Raw genomic sequence first — 12,180 nt, 5'->3', positions numbered from 1 at the left:
CCCAGCAGGGGGTGCAGGGCTGCTGGTGACTCTGCCTGCTCACCGCCCGCCCGGGTGGGGCCCTGTCGGCACCGGCTCAGGCCCCCGCGTCCCACACACGCCAACCCGACAGCCGCCCGACCCCTCCGTCTCAACACAGCCCCAGAGGTGGGGGCCGTCACCCGCTTTGCAGGTGGAGAAACTGGGTCACGCTTTGCTCAAAGCCCCCAGGGCCGAGACACGGTCACGGCGGCGGCCCTGACGGCTGCCCGGGCCCTCGGAGCGGGCGGCGCCTGAGTGGCTCCTGAGTCCTGCCCTCTGTGTCACAGGAGCTGATCTAGCCCGTGGCCGGGCCGGGACGCCGCGACTGCCCAGCCCGCCCTCCTGCCCCTGCCCCGCTCCAAATAAACCCGCCACCGAACCCGCTGCCCCACGTCTTTCCTGGGGGCCGGGGGGTGGCGGGTGGGGCGGTGCGTCTTCCGTGGCTGCCCCGGTCAACAGCACACCTGACTGTGGGTGGTCTATGCCGCTTCCTGTGACATCGCTTCCGAGCGTGACGGTGACGGATGCCACCCCTGCTGCACCTCGGCCCGAAGGGGCTCAGACGCGGGGTGACAGCCCCCCGCCCTGTCCGTCCGGGCCCCGCCCCTGCTGCCTGGTCAGCCCGCCCCTTGCAGGGCCTGGGTCCCCGTTACGCGCTCTCTCACCCATGACCTGCGCTGTCACCCTCTTTCCTTCTACCCACTGGGGTCGGGACTGGTGGGCAGAGAGGGCCGTGGCCCAGGGTGGGGTGACTGAGGCTCATGCTTGAGGTCATCAGTGCTGAGGGCAGGGGAGTCAGCCCGGGTGGCCCCGCAGGAGTGAGCACCACCCGAGGGTCTGCCCGCGACTTGCCTTAACAGACCTCAAAAGAAGTCCCAGAAAGACCACAGGAGACACGTCTGCAGGCTGAATGGTGACCGGAAGGGGTGCTGGGGTGTCCCACAGATCTGTGCGGCCGCAGCTTGCAGCAAGGCCAGGGGCCTGGCCTGGTGGGAAGTGGCTGGTTTCACAGAGCCCCTCAGGCTGGCCTGCCTGAGACAGCAGGAGTTTGTCTTGTCACAGTTCCCGAGTCTGTGCGTCTGTGATCAGGTGCTGGCAGGGCTGGTGTCTGCCGAGGACCCCCTGGCTTGTGGACGGCGGGCTTCCCGCTGTGTCCTGGATGGCCCTTCTCTGTGCCCAGGGGACAGGCTTCTGGCGCCCCCTTTCCCTGAGGGCACCGGGCCTGCCAGGCAGGGCTCCACCCTTACGAGCTCACTTAGCCTCGTCACCCCCTGAAGGCCCTGACCCCAAACACACACTGGGGTGAGGGCTGCAGCTTGGGAATTCTCGGGGGACAAAAGTCAGCACCGTCCAGAGGTGTCAGCGGAAGCCAAGGCTTCTGCGGTGGAAGTCAGTAACGTCCGGCACGGAAGTCCCTAGAAATGGAAAAATGCGGCCTGTGGTTCACATGGAGGAGGCGGCCAGGAGGATGCTGGGAAGGCCCGGGCCGGGCTCGCAAAGGCAAAGAGCAGCTGTTACACCGTGAGCTGTCACCCGCTCCCCGGTCGGTCTGCTCCCGAGCGGTCACCATTGAGCACCAGAGTGGGCGGCACAGGCTGCACGTCCAGGCCCTCAGAGCTTTGCTTCTGCCTGGTGTCTCTGTCACCTACTTCTCTATCATCCATCTATGTATCTATCAATCATCGATCATCAATCATCTATCTATCATCTATGTCTATCTGTCTGCATTTATCATCTATATCTATCTATCTATCTATCTATCTATCTATCTATCTATCTATCTATCTATCTTTCTATCTATCTACCTACCTACCTACCTACCTATCATCTATTTCTCTGTCTAATAGGGTAAATTTTGGCAAACTGAATTTTCCCATCAATCTATCCATTTTATTTAGAACGTCAAAGTTATTTGCTTAGAGGTCAGCAAAGTACTTTCTGTTGATGAAATATTTCCCTCCTGACCCAAAAACCATCTCCCTGCCTCTTGTCATTTCTCGCTGTGTGTCACGGTCTCTTTCTCATTCATGTTACCTAGTGGGTCGCCGCTCCTGCTAATTTTTCAAAGGATTTCGATTCATTCATTCTATTTGCTACTTTCTATTCTTTAGCTACGATCTTCTGCTTTTATCATTGTTGTGCCCTTCCTGTGATTTCCTTTAGTTGACTTTTCGTTCTTTATCTAGTTTTTTAAAATTCAATTTGTTGACTGGTAACGTTGTATAAATTCCAGGTGTGAACATCGTGGTGAGCTGTCTGTCTGCTTTTCACATTGGGAAATCGTCATTCTCTCATTTTGAGTGATAAACAAATGTTTAAGGCTGGGACGTTTTTCCTCTGGTCACTTCTTTGTGATGTCGTTATTTTATTTTATTTTAATTTATTTTTTTCTCTTTTTTGTTGTTTTATTTTTTTGTTATGACGCTTATTTTACATACATTTTGTAATTTCGGTTCGTATTATTTCTTTCCTCCTAGAGTATTTTTTTTTTAAGTAGAAAATGTGAAAACATCCTAGTTTTGTCCTATCGTCGGAGAAGGTTGTTTACAAGTTCCACTTTACGGAACACGCTGATGCTTTCTTTGTGGCTTAGAAAACAGACGTTTTCCGCACGTGTTTTGCTGTCTGTTTCCGAGAGGGAGGACGACGTGGGAACGGCCGGGTGGGCCGTGGGTGCCGCACCCAGGCCTGCTGCAGGCAGTGAGGGTCTGACGGCTTTGCTCGAGTTACACGTCGCTCTGGACATGTTGCTGCTTGTCTCTCTCCCCCCCCGCCCCTCCGGAAAGGCATCGACCGTTTGCCCGGACAGGCCGAAGCGTGGGCCATTAGACCCCGTCGTCCACGCGTGTCCTAAGCACAAGCAATTCTCAGTTCACTTTTTCCTTATTTTTGTTCATTTCTGCCCTTTTGAACTGCTCCTTCGAGGTGCTCTCGCCCTGCCGTCAGCACTTCGCTCGGTTCTGAGCATGCGCCTCGGTTTTCTGCTTGCCGGCCCTGCAGGGGGGTTTCTGTGGGGCGAAAGGCTCCTCTGGTGCTGGCTTCCCCAGGGGTAGCCCCGTGCGGACGGCCCGAGTCTGCGTTCCCTGGACGGGCCAGCAGGGCGGACAGCTTACAACACCCCTGATTCACACGCACCCACTATGGACAGCTTACAACACCCCTGATTTACACGCACCCACTATGGACAGCTTACAACACCCCTGATTCACACGCACCCACTATGGACAGCTTACAACACCCCTGATTCGCACGCACCCACTACGCAGGGCAGTGAACTCTCTTTAATGGGTGGCGTTTGGGGGTCTGTGTGACGTTCGCCCTCCCGACACTGCCACCCCTTAGTGACCGCAATGCCTTCCTGGAGCCCCGCCTGACCCCGCGGCCCTGTCCCACGATGGTGCTGCTCTGTCCTGGCGTCCGGCAGGCAGACAGAGCGGCCCCTTCTCTGGTGGCCCGCTAAGCCCGTCTCCAGTCCTCCTGTCTTCTCTCCGCGGGGGTCACAGGCCTCCCGAAGTCACAGAGGCTCAAACGAGGCGCCTGGGGCGTGCGGCTTTTGTACTTGGAGATAATGTGGCGTTTCTGGTGCTGTTTTTCCTCCTCTGGAGCCACGTAGTTTTCAGAGGATTGTGCAGACTCCGTTTTCATGGTTTCCAGCTGTGCTGGGAAAAGACAATATGGTTTCAAACGTGGCTGTCGGCTCGTCAAGCACAGGAATCTCCGCCGGTTTTGGTCTGTGCCATGCTCCGAATGTCTGTGTCCCCAGAAGCTTAGGAGTTGACATCCTGACCCCCAGTTTGATGGTACTGGGAGGTGGGATGTTTGGGAGGTGCCGAGGTCATAAAGGTGAGACCCTGTGCATGAGATGGGACCCCAAGAGCCCCCTCGCCAGGTGAGGACACCGGCCCCGCAGACTGAGAAAGGGTCCTGTGTGCTTTACAAGACGCGGCGGCATGGGGACTGTGACCCGGGGCCGGGGGCCGGCGCGTGCCGCTCACCCGGCCTGTCCTGGCACCCGCCGCCTTGTCAGGAAGCGGTACCGAAAGGAGGATGCACAGGGTTAATCCGAAGACGAGGCGATGTCTTTATCTTCCTCTCTCCTTCCTTCGGGCGTCTGGGAGGCCGGCAGTCGGGGACCAGCCTGATCCAAGGTCAAGGCCTGAGACTTCCTGGGCGCCGAGGGCGTGGGGAGCCGAGTCTGTGGGGTGCTGGTTGGCCTGTGTTCCCCTACCCACGGGGGCCTCTCCCTGGTGGGGCCGCCGTGGTGGTGGATCAGAGGCCCCCCCAGAAAGCCTGGCAAATGGCTTCGTCTTCCCTTCGCCTCCCACTCTTGCCTGTTCGGGGTCAGCAGGCTGGAAGCCAAGCCGGGGGCGCTGGGAGATGTGGTGCGCAGGTTCCGCCCACCCCGGGGGGGCCTCCCAGCCACCTGCCCCAGATTCTGGGTGCCGAGCCCTCTGCCCTCTGCTCCTGGGGGGCCCTGGGAGGTGTGCAGTTCTGAGGTCCCGGCCGGGGTCCTGGAGGGCAGAGGTGGGAGGTGATGGGGCCGAGGCTGGCCGTAGAGGTCAGGTCTGGATGGGTGGAGTGGGGCCTGGGAGAGCAGGACATGCATCCGGGCTGGGGTGCCGGCTGCGTGTGGGGGCCGGGGTGGCGGAGCAGAGGGTGGGCGGGCCAGGACGGAGTGGGAGCTCTTTGTTCCATTCGGGAGACGTTTTGTATTTTTAATGATTGAAAAAAAGAGACATCCAGAACCACAGCCTCTGAAAGAATTGCTTGTTCTCGCCCGTCTGCTGGGGCTTGACCTTGGCCTGCTGCCAGCCTGGGCCCCAGAGCATCGTCCCCGGCCTTCCCGGATGAGCAAGCCCGGGAGGGTGCTGGGCCCCTGGGGAGGGGAGGAGATGGGGGACTGGGGTGGCCTGGAATTAGAGCGCTCATTCTGGAAACTTCTGAGTGGAAGCAAGTGTCGAGATGCAGAGGTCAGCAGGGCACGGGGTAGCAGGGCGCACACTCCCCCGGGCCCACTGCCCGCGCTCCAGCGCTGTCTGGGCACAGAGGCCGCCACCGAATAAGCCCCCTCCGTCTTGGGTCATTTCACCGCCTGGACAGGTGGTGAGCGGGGCTGGACAGGTGTCCTGGCGGTTACTGGCCGCCCACAGCGACGCATTTGGAGCCATATAAACGGGTTTTCAGCGGCCAGAGGGCGTGTGTGCCGCTGTGAGGGCCGTGGGGAGCATGAGGGCCGTGGGGAGCATGAGGGCCGTGCTGCTGACCGTCCTGCTGGCCGTGGCCTTGGGGCCCGGGGCCCAGGCCGTGAAGCTGGGGAGGCTGGACCCTCAGAAGGTGAGCGCCCTCCTGTGGCTGCCACCTGCCAGGGCATGCGGTCCTGGGGGCCAGGAGCCTTTCGTGGGGCGCACAGCCTCTGGGCTCCCACTGGCCGCGGGGGTGGGGCGCCGGAGCCCCGAGGCTGGACGCCGGGCCCTCACCCACCGCTGCCCGTCCAGCTGCTGGGGCCCTGGTACGTCCTCGCCGTGGCCTCCAGTGAAAAGGGCTTCGCGGTGGAGAAGGCCACAAAGAACGTCGAGGGGGTCGTGGTGACCCTCACTCCGGAGGATAAACTCAGGGTGCTGTCCTCCCGGCACAGGTGAGCGAGGCGCGCGCGCCCGAGCCCCCCGCCAGGCCGTGCTGGGCAGGCGGGCTGCGTCCCACCGGCCCGGCGCAGAGGGCTCGCCACTCAGCTGCTCCACGGAGCCCCTCGCCGGGCTCTGCTCCCAGCCGCTCTGAACCCCGGGGCTTCCAGGTGGGACTTGGGCCTTCGCCCCAGGCACTGCCTCTGACCGCCCCGCAGCCTGGCTGACCCCGATCAGAGCGGCAGAGGCCTCTGCCTCGTGCAGCCCCTTTGCTGACCAGCTGCTGGGGCCCTGGTCTCTGGAGAACGTACCCCTCGGAGGCCACCTGTCAAACCGGACTTGTGGGGTCAGGCTGAGCCCCAGCCGACCCCGACTGGGGAGTGGACCACGCACATGGCTGGTGGGGTGCTGGGGGATGGGGCAGTGCTATGCGGTGTGGCCGTGTAACCCGGGGCCCCAGGGGCTTCTCTGATGGGGCTGTGTGACGGGGTTCACCACCCCTCACGTGGGGGAGGCCGTGCTGTTGCGTGCCGGGGGTGGCATGCTCCCCGAGCGCCCTCTGTCCCGCACCGGAGTCCGCCTACGGAAGACAGTGGGCCCCTGGCCCCCAGGCAGAGCAGGCCACAGGCCCGGTGAGCCCCACAAAGTCAGGGCTTGGTCGCGTGGCTGAGTCGGGCAAGCACAGGTCTCACATAGCCTGGGTGCTAGCCCCAAAGCCACGTACCGGGTGGGTCCCAGTGGGGCTGGCGGAATAAAACACCCAAACATGGGCTCGGCGTCTGGGGATCCCGGCTCTGGGGAAGCCGCTGCATTTCTGGCCTCCGCCTGGAGCCCCGGGCCAGATGCCGGGTGGGAGGGCACAGAGTGCCAGGCCCCGCTGCCGGCTGACTGTCACGGCAGGGCTTACAGGAGGCCAGCGTCGTGCGTTGGCCTTTGACGAATTACACTCCAGCGCTCAGAAGTCAAAGGCAGCGGCCCTTCCGCCCCCAGCAGGCCCCGCCCCTCTTCAGAGCCGGTCAGGCACAAGCGCCCGTGGGTCACTTAACCTCGGGTGCTGGAGACGGCTCCCCGTCGGACCACGGTCTCTGCCCTTTTTTAAAACAGCTTTTATTCTCTTTTGTCTTTATTTTCATTAAAGTTACAATAAAAAATTGAATGGTAGTAAAATACACATCATGAAATGGACCCTCTTATCCAGGTGCAAATGCACGGCTGGGCGGCATCGGGCGCAGTCACACTGCGTGCGGCCGTCACCACCACCCTCTCCAGGCCTTTCATCTTCCCAGACGGGAACTCTGTCCCTGTTAAACTCCCACTTCCTGTCTCTGGATCTGACCCCCTGGGGACCTCCCATGAGTGGGGGCCCACGGGACGTGTCCTTCTGTGACTGGCCCGTTTCCCGAGCACCATGTCCTCCAGGTCCATCCGCGCCGTGGCCGGTGTCAGGACTTCCTTCCTTCCAAGGCTGAGCGTCCGTGTGCCGTGCGGGCCCCACGACGTGTCTCATTCCCCGACTGACACTGGGGTGCTTCCCTCTTTTGCCTGCTGTGACTCTTGCTGCAGAGAACATGGGTGTGCAGCTCCCTCTCTCTGACACGGTGCTTTCAACTATTTTGGGGGGTCCACCCAGCCGGGGGGTGGCGGGGTCACACAGAGACTCTATGCTACATTTTTGAAGACCTCTTTTTAAGAGCCGTGCAATGCTCCAGCAGGCTTTCTTCCATGCCCTGCGGTGGACAGACGCTTGGCCGGTCCCCAACTGGCGTCTGCGCGGAGCATTCACTTACTCTCCTTTGCCATCGGATAAGTGACAGGTGGCCCCGCGTTAATGTGTGTGCCTTTGTGGAACTATGAGCGTAGAGGGACATCTTGATGTCTGTTAACGAGCCTTTTGTGTTTCCTTCTGTCTGTGCATATCGATTCCATATTTTTCTCTTGGGTGTGTTTTTACTGATTTGTAAGAACCATTAAATGTTAGGGACGTTAGCCACTTGTCTGTGATAAAAATGAGTTGCAAATACATAGCCCGGTTTGTCATTTTTATTACAGCATGGAGTTTTAACTGACACGCAGGTTTTGTGCGTGTGTGTGTGTGTGTGTGTGTGTGTCGAGGCACGCACCCGCCTTCTCTTTTTGGGGTGCCTGGGGTTGCGACACAGGAAGCCCTTTCCCGCTCCCTGTGCCGAAGGGCGTCTGGCGTCTTTGAGGCGTTTGAAATGATTTCACGCTGGGGAAACGCGGGGTTCGGCTTAGTTTTTTTCCCAGATGGCTGCCCATCGCCCGGCACCGCCCACCCAGGGTCCTCTTCGCGGCACGCCCCGAGATGCCCCTGGCCCGCACGACACCCATGCACTTCGACGCCCCTTTGGACTTCCTGCCCTGCCTCCCCCACCGTGTTTCTTCGCCCTGTCGCTCTCGCTGGCTGCCCTCCCTTCCAGGGTCTTCCTGGTTGTCCTTCCTCGGGTCCGTGGGCGCCAGCTCACCTCGCTGCGCGGAGACCACGCTCGCTTGCCGGGCTCCTGCACTGACGCCTGGGGGAACGCTGGCCCCTTTGCTGTGGGGTCTCTTCACCCAGCCTCGCAGGCCACCCTCCGTGTGCCCGAGCCCCCCATGACCCGCGGCGCTCCCCTGCTGGTCCCGGGCGGGCGGGAGGCCCCGGGCAGGCCCGCCCCTCTGGCCCTGCGTCCGGACACTGCGCTGACGGCGGCCTCTTCCCGTGCCCAGGCTGGAGCGGTGTGACTTGAGCGTGGTGGAGCTGCTGAGGCAGAACTCTGGATGGGTGTTCGAGAATCCGTGTAAGGACGATGCCACCTCGGTCTCATCTGGGGCAGCGCGGGGACGGGGTCCGTGTCCCAGCTGGGTCAGGCCAGCAGCCCTGGGCCCTCTGGCCTCCTGCAGGCGGAGCCAGTGCCGGTGGGGAAGGGGCGACCCCACCCCGAGGCCTCAGTGGAGCTCTCTGCCGAGAAGTGAAGGGACCTGGTTTGTCAAAGGTTTGGTGCTTGAAGGTGCCTGCTAGGCCCGGCAGGGACCCCAGACCCCCTGTAGTGTGCCGGGGGGCTGGCGCTCGGCCCCGTGGGGACAGCATCAGGGGAGCGTGCCCCGTCGCACCGGTTACTCTTGGAGGCCGCCGTCCACCAACCACTGCCTGTGGCACAGGGTGGCATGGGTGGGCACAGGGCCTGAGGGCTCTGGGCTCACTGGCAGGGCCCCTGGGAGGCCCGACGGCCCCTGCCCACGGCTCCTGTCTCCCAGCCCTGGGCGTGCTGGAGTACCGGGTGCTGGGCACCGACTTCCAAGCCTACGCCGTGGTGTTCACCCAGCTGGAGCTGGGGGACGAGGCCTTCAGCACAGTGGAGCTGTACAGTGAGTGGGCCGGGGCCGGGGCCGGGGCCGGGCCACGGGTCTGCCGGCTGCCGCTGCCCCCTCTCCCTTCACCAAGCTGCCAAGTGGGGCCCCCGCGCCTTCCTTCTGCCTCCCCAGTCCTGCTCCCGCTCTCTGGAGGAGGCACGGCCCTGCGTGGAGGGAGGGGTGCAGCTCCCTCTCCCCCCTCTCCCCGGGGGAGGGGGAAGGGCCTTGGGGTCAGATAAGGGCAGGGTCCCTGTGCGTCCAGTCCTGCTGCACGGCCCCCCTGCCCCAGGCCGGGCTCTCAGGGGTGCCCCCGCAGGCCGGACGGAGCGGGCCAGCCAGGAGGCCATGGAGCGCTTCACCAAGTGGAGCCAGGGGCTGGGCTTCCTCTCACAGCAGCGGGCCCAGCTGCAGACCGACCGTGAGTGTCGCCAGGGGCCGCTCGTGACGCCCAGGGCTGTGCTGGGGCCACGGGGCCCCTTGCTGACCCCTGGCAGTGTCGGGGACCCTTCTGGCCTTCGGGAGTCGGGCAGGACTGGAGGTCCTCGAGGAGTCACCTACCCCTGACCAGAGTTGGGCCATCACAGGCAGGGCCGTGGGTGGGGTGGGCAGGGCCCGGGGCGGGGACGGCCACCGCCCTTCAGACCTGCTGCCTCACGTCCCATCTCTCTGCCCCCCAGTTACCTGTGCACAGAAGGCCTTCCAGGTAAGCTGCCGTGGGGGCGCCGCCCTGGGCTCCCTGGGCTCAGGTGAGCTTGGGCCCTGGGGCCCTCGTACCCGGGGGCGGAGCGGCCAGTGGCTCCAGTGCTGTGGGGGGACCGGAGGTGGGGGGCAGACACTTCTTGGGGTAACCCTGGATCCCCCATAATCTTCTCTGTTTGCAGTGAGTGCTGTGGCCGCAGGGGACAGTGCCCGCCGTCCTGTTGGAAGGGGCCAGGCGCTGCCCTCCACGGCGGGGGCTGGCGCGGAGCCGGCTGCTCCTAGGCCTCTTGCTGCAGCCCCAAATAAAGGGACGCCGGAGCCCGCCCATGCCTCCGTGTGTGTCGCGTCGGGCAGACGGCCGCCCTCTCACGGCTCCAGCTAGGACAAGTCGGGTGGGGTGGTCCGAGCTCTCTCGGGACTGGTCACAGCGGAGAGCCAGCTCTGGAATGACAGGGCTGGCCTGCACCTGTGTCCCTCACCGAGTCTCTCGGGGTCCAAGAGGCCAGGACCAACCGCTGGCTGGCCCCCCTGGGCTAGAGCAAGGCCCGGCGGTCTGGACAAAGTGTGGATGGGGCGCTGGGCCGGGGAAGCCGGCACGGGGCTGAGGTGCCGTGGTGTCGAGGGCAGGGGGCTTGGCTTCCCCACTGGGGCTGCAGGTCAGGGGCGGAGGGGGCCCGAGCCTCTCCATCTCCCGTGAAGTCCTGGCAGGAGCAGGGCCATCGGGGGAGCGGGGCGAGAGGCAGGGCGGGCGCTGCCCGTCGCTCCTGGTGTGGTGCATGAGGGGGCCTCGCCCTCCGGGGCGGAGCACGCGCACACGAACAGGTAGGTGCACCTGTGCACACAAGTGCAGCCCGAGCCCACCTGCCCGTCTGTCAGCCCAGCACCGTCCACGCCCCAGCTCCACGCAGTACGTCCCACGCAGTGAGTCACAGTGACGCCTCTCTCCCAGGGGGCTCACTGTCAGGGGAGACGCTCCAAGGGAGCCCGTCCTCAGGGTCCCCCAGGCGGGCAGCTCACCCTGGGAGCTGTGTAGCTCCGCGGGCTGAATGCCCAGCGCTGGCCCTCTGTGTCCAGGGGAGGGCCCAAATTCCCCTCCTTTCCAGTGGGCCCACCCCAGGTGTCTGGAGGCTCCGGTTGGCCAGATGCCCACGCAGGGCAGGTGGGCAGGGAGATTTAAAGCCGGTGTCCGTGCGGCTGAGGGAGGTGATGAGGATGGGGCCGGGGCGGCTGTGGCCGGTGCTGCTCCCGGCGCTGGTGCAGGCTGTGGGGGCCCAGCTGCAGGAGCAGCTCCCCAGGGAGTCCCACAACCTCAACTGGAACAAGGTGAGACGCACGCGCAGTCGCTGAGCCAGGGGTACAGGGTGGGGCAGCTGGGAGAATGTTTCCTGACGCCCTTCAAGTGGCCGCCCGAATCCATGGGCAGCCCGCGGCGAGCAGGAGGCTCCGCACAGACGCTGCCGGCCCATCCTCTCCCCGAGGGGCTGACTGCAAACCCTAGCAGACAACCACGGGCCCCATGGGCTGGGAGCCCTGAGGGGGGACGGGGTAGAGGGCCCCAGACAGGTGCAGCCTGAGGTTACCTGGAGGTGCTGGGTAGGCGGTGGGGGTCCCGGAATGAGCAGAGCATGTTCTGGAATGATGAGGTGGTTGGCCGGAGGCAGGGGCCAGCGGGGGCGGCCGTGGGCTGACAGACCGCAGCCATGCCTGGGGGCACAGCTTTGCAGCAGCACGTCAGTGGGGGCCCAGGGGTAGGCTGGAAGGAGGGGGGCCCCAGGGAGGCCCACGAGGGAAGGGGGCCCTGCACACAGTGCGACCTTGGGCCCCGAGCAGCTGGGCATCTCCCACCCCCCGCCCTGGCTCTGATGTGGGTTGGGTCTCAGGCAAAGGTCGGTGGTCCGGTGGGCTCTTGGGGGCCCTGGAGGGCACCCCAGGAAGTGGGGGTGGTGTCCCTGCTCCCCAGCACCCTCTCTGCAGTTTTCAGGGTTCTGGTACATTCTTGCCGTCGCTTCTGACGCCCAGGGGTTCTTGCCAGGCCGAGACAAGAGGAAGCTGGGGGCCTCTGTGGTGCAGATTCACAGAGTGGGTCAGCTGAAGGTGGTCTTCGCCTTTACCCGGTGAGGCGACCAGCAGCGCGGTCCCCACAGCCTGTCCTGCAGAGCCCTGGCCACAGACCTTGAGTCCCCTGGGAACTCCCACAGCGACCGGGCCACAGTCACTACCCCTATCACTTCCTGCCCCTTGTACTCAAAGGGCTGAGCTGGGGAGAGGCCGCTGCTGTCCACGGGCCCTCGGCGGGCAGTGCCAGTGGGACAGTTCCCCTAACGGGTGGCCTTGGTCCAACTCATAAGCTCCAGGAAACAAAGCCTTGACGGGACAGGGGCTGGGGGCGAAGCTTCCAGGTGCCCCCCAGCCACGGAGCGAGGGCGGGCAGAGGGGGCCGAGGGGGCCGAGGAGGGTCTTCCCGGGGGTCTGGGCGGCAGGGGCGGGAAGA

At 63.6% G+C, this 12,180-nt stretch overlaps 2 protein-coding genes across 2 annotated transcripts in view; both read left to right on the top strand.

Moving 5' to 3' along the window:
• Positions 1–5,265: 5,265 nt before the first annotated feature.
• On the top strand, positions 5,266–10,071 carry LCN6 (lipocalin 6). Its single transcript, XM_025051260.1, has 7 exons — positions 5,266–5,355; positions 5,517–5,656; positions 8,367–8,437; positions 8,895–9,005; positions 9,307–9,528; positions 9,668–9,736; positions 9,872–10,071. The coding sequence occupies exons 1-7, from the start codon at positions 5,266–5,268 to the stop codon at positions 10,069–10,071; spliced, it is 903 nt and encodes a 300-aa protein (XP_024907028.1).
• Positions 10,072–10,679: 608 nt separating this feature from the next.
• LCN10 (lipocalin 10) overlaps positions 10,680–12,180 on the top strand; it is a 3,355-nt gene continuing 1,854 nt past the window's right edge. Inside the window, exons 1-2 of the mRNA XM_015594145.2 lie at positions 10,680–11,012; positions 11,664–11,803. Coding sequence (XP_015449631.2) covers positions 10,896–11,012; positions 11,664–11,803 — 257 coding nt within the window. The 5' untranslated portion in view covers positions 10,680–10,895. The remainder of the gene's footprint in view (positions 11,013–11,663; positions 11,804–12,180) is intronic.

Source organism: Pteropus alecto, unplaced genomic scaffold, assembly GCF_000325575.1.
Source record: "Pteropus alecto unplaced genomic scaffold, ASM32557v1 scaffold67, whole genome shotgun sequence".
Lineage (NCBI taxonomy): Eukaryota > Metazoa > Chordata > Mammalia > Chiroptera > Pteropodidae > Pteropus > Pteropus alecto.
Note: the sequence above shows the minus strand (reverse complement) of the source record. Positions and strands in the feature narration are given on the sequence as shown.

Coding starts and splice junctions, on each gene's coding strand:
- LCN6 (XM_025051260.1), top strand. CDS start 5,266: ATGAGGGCCGTGCTGCTGACCGTCCTGCTGGCCGTGGCCTTGGGGCCC. Junction 5,657..8,366: donor GTGCTGTCCTCCCGGCACAG/GTGAGCGAGGCG, acceptor TCCCGTGCCCAG/GCTGGAGCGGTGTGACTTGA. Junction 8,438..8,894: donor ATGGGTGTTCGAGAATCCGT/GTAAGGACGATG, acceptor CCTGTCTCCCAG/CCCTGGGCGTGCTGGAGTAC.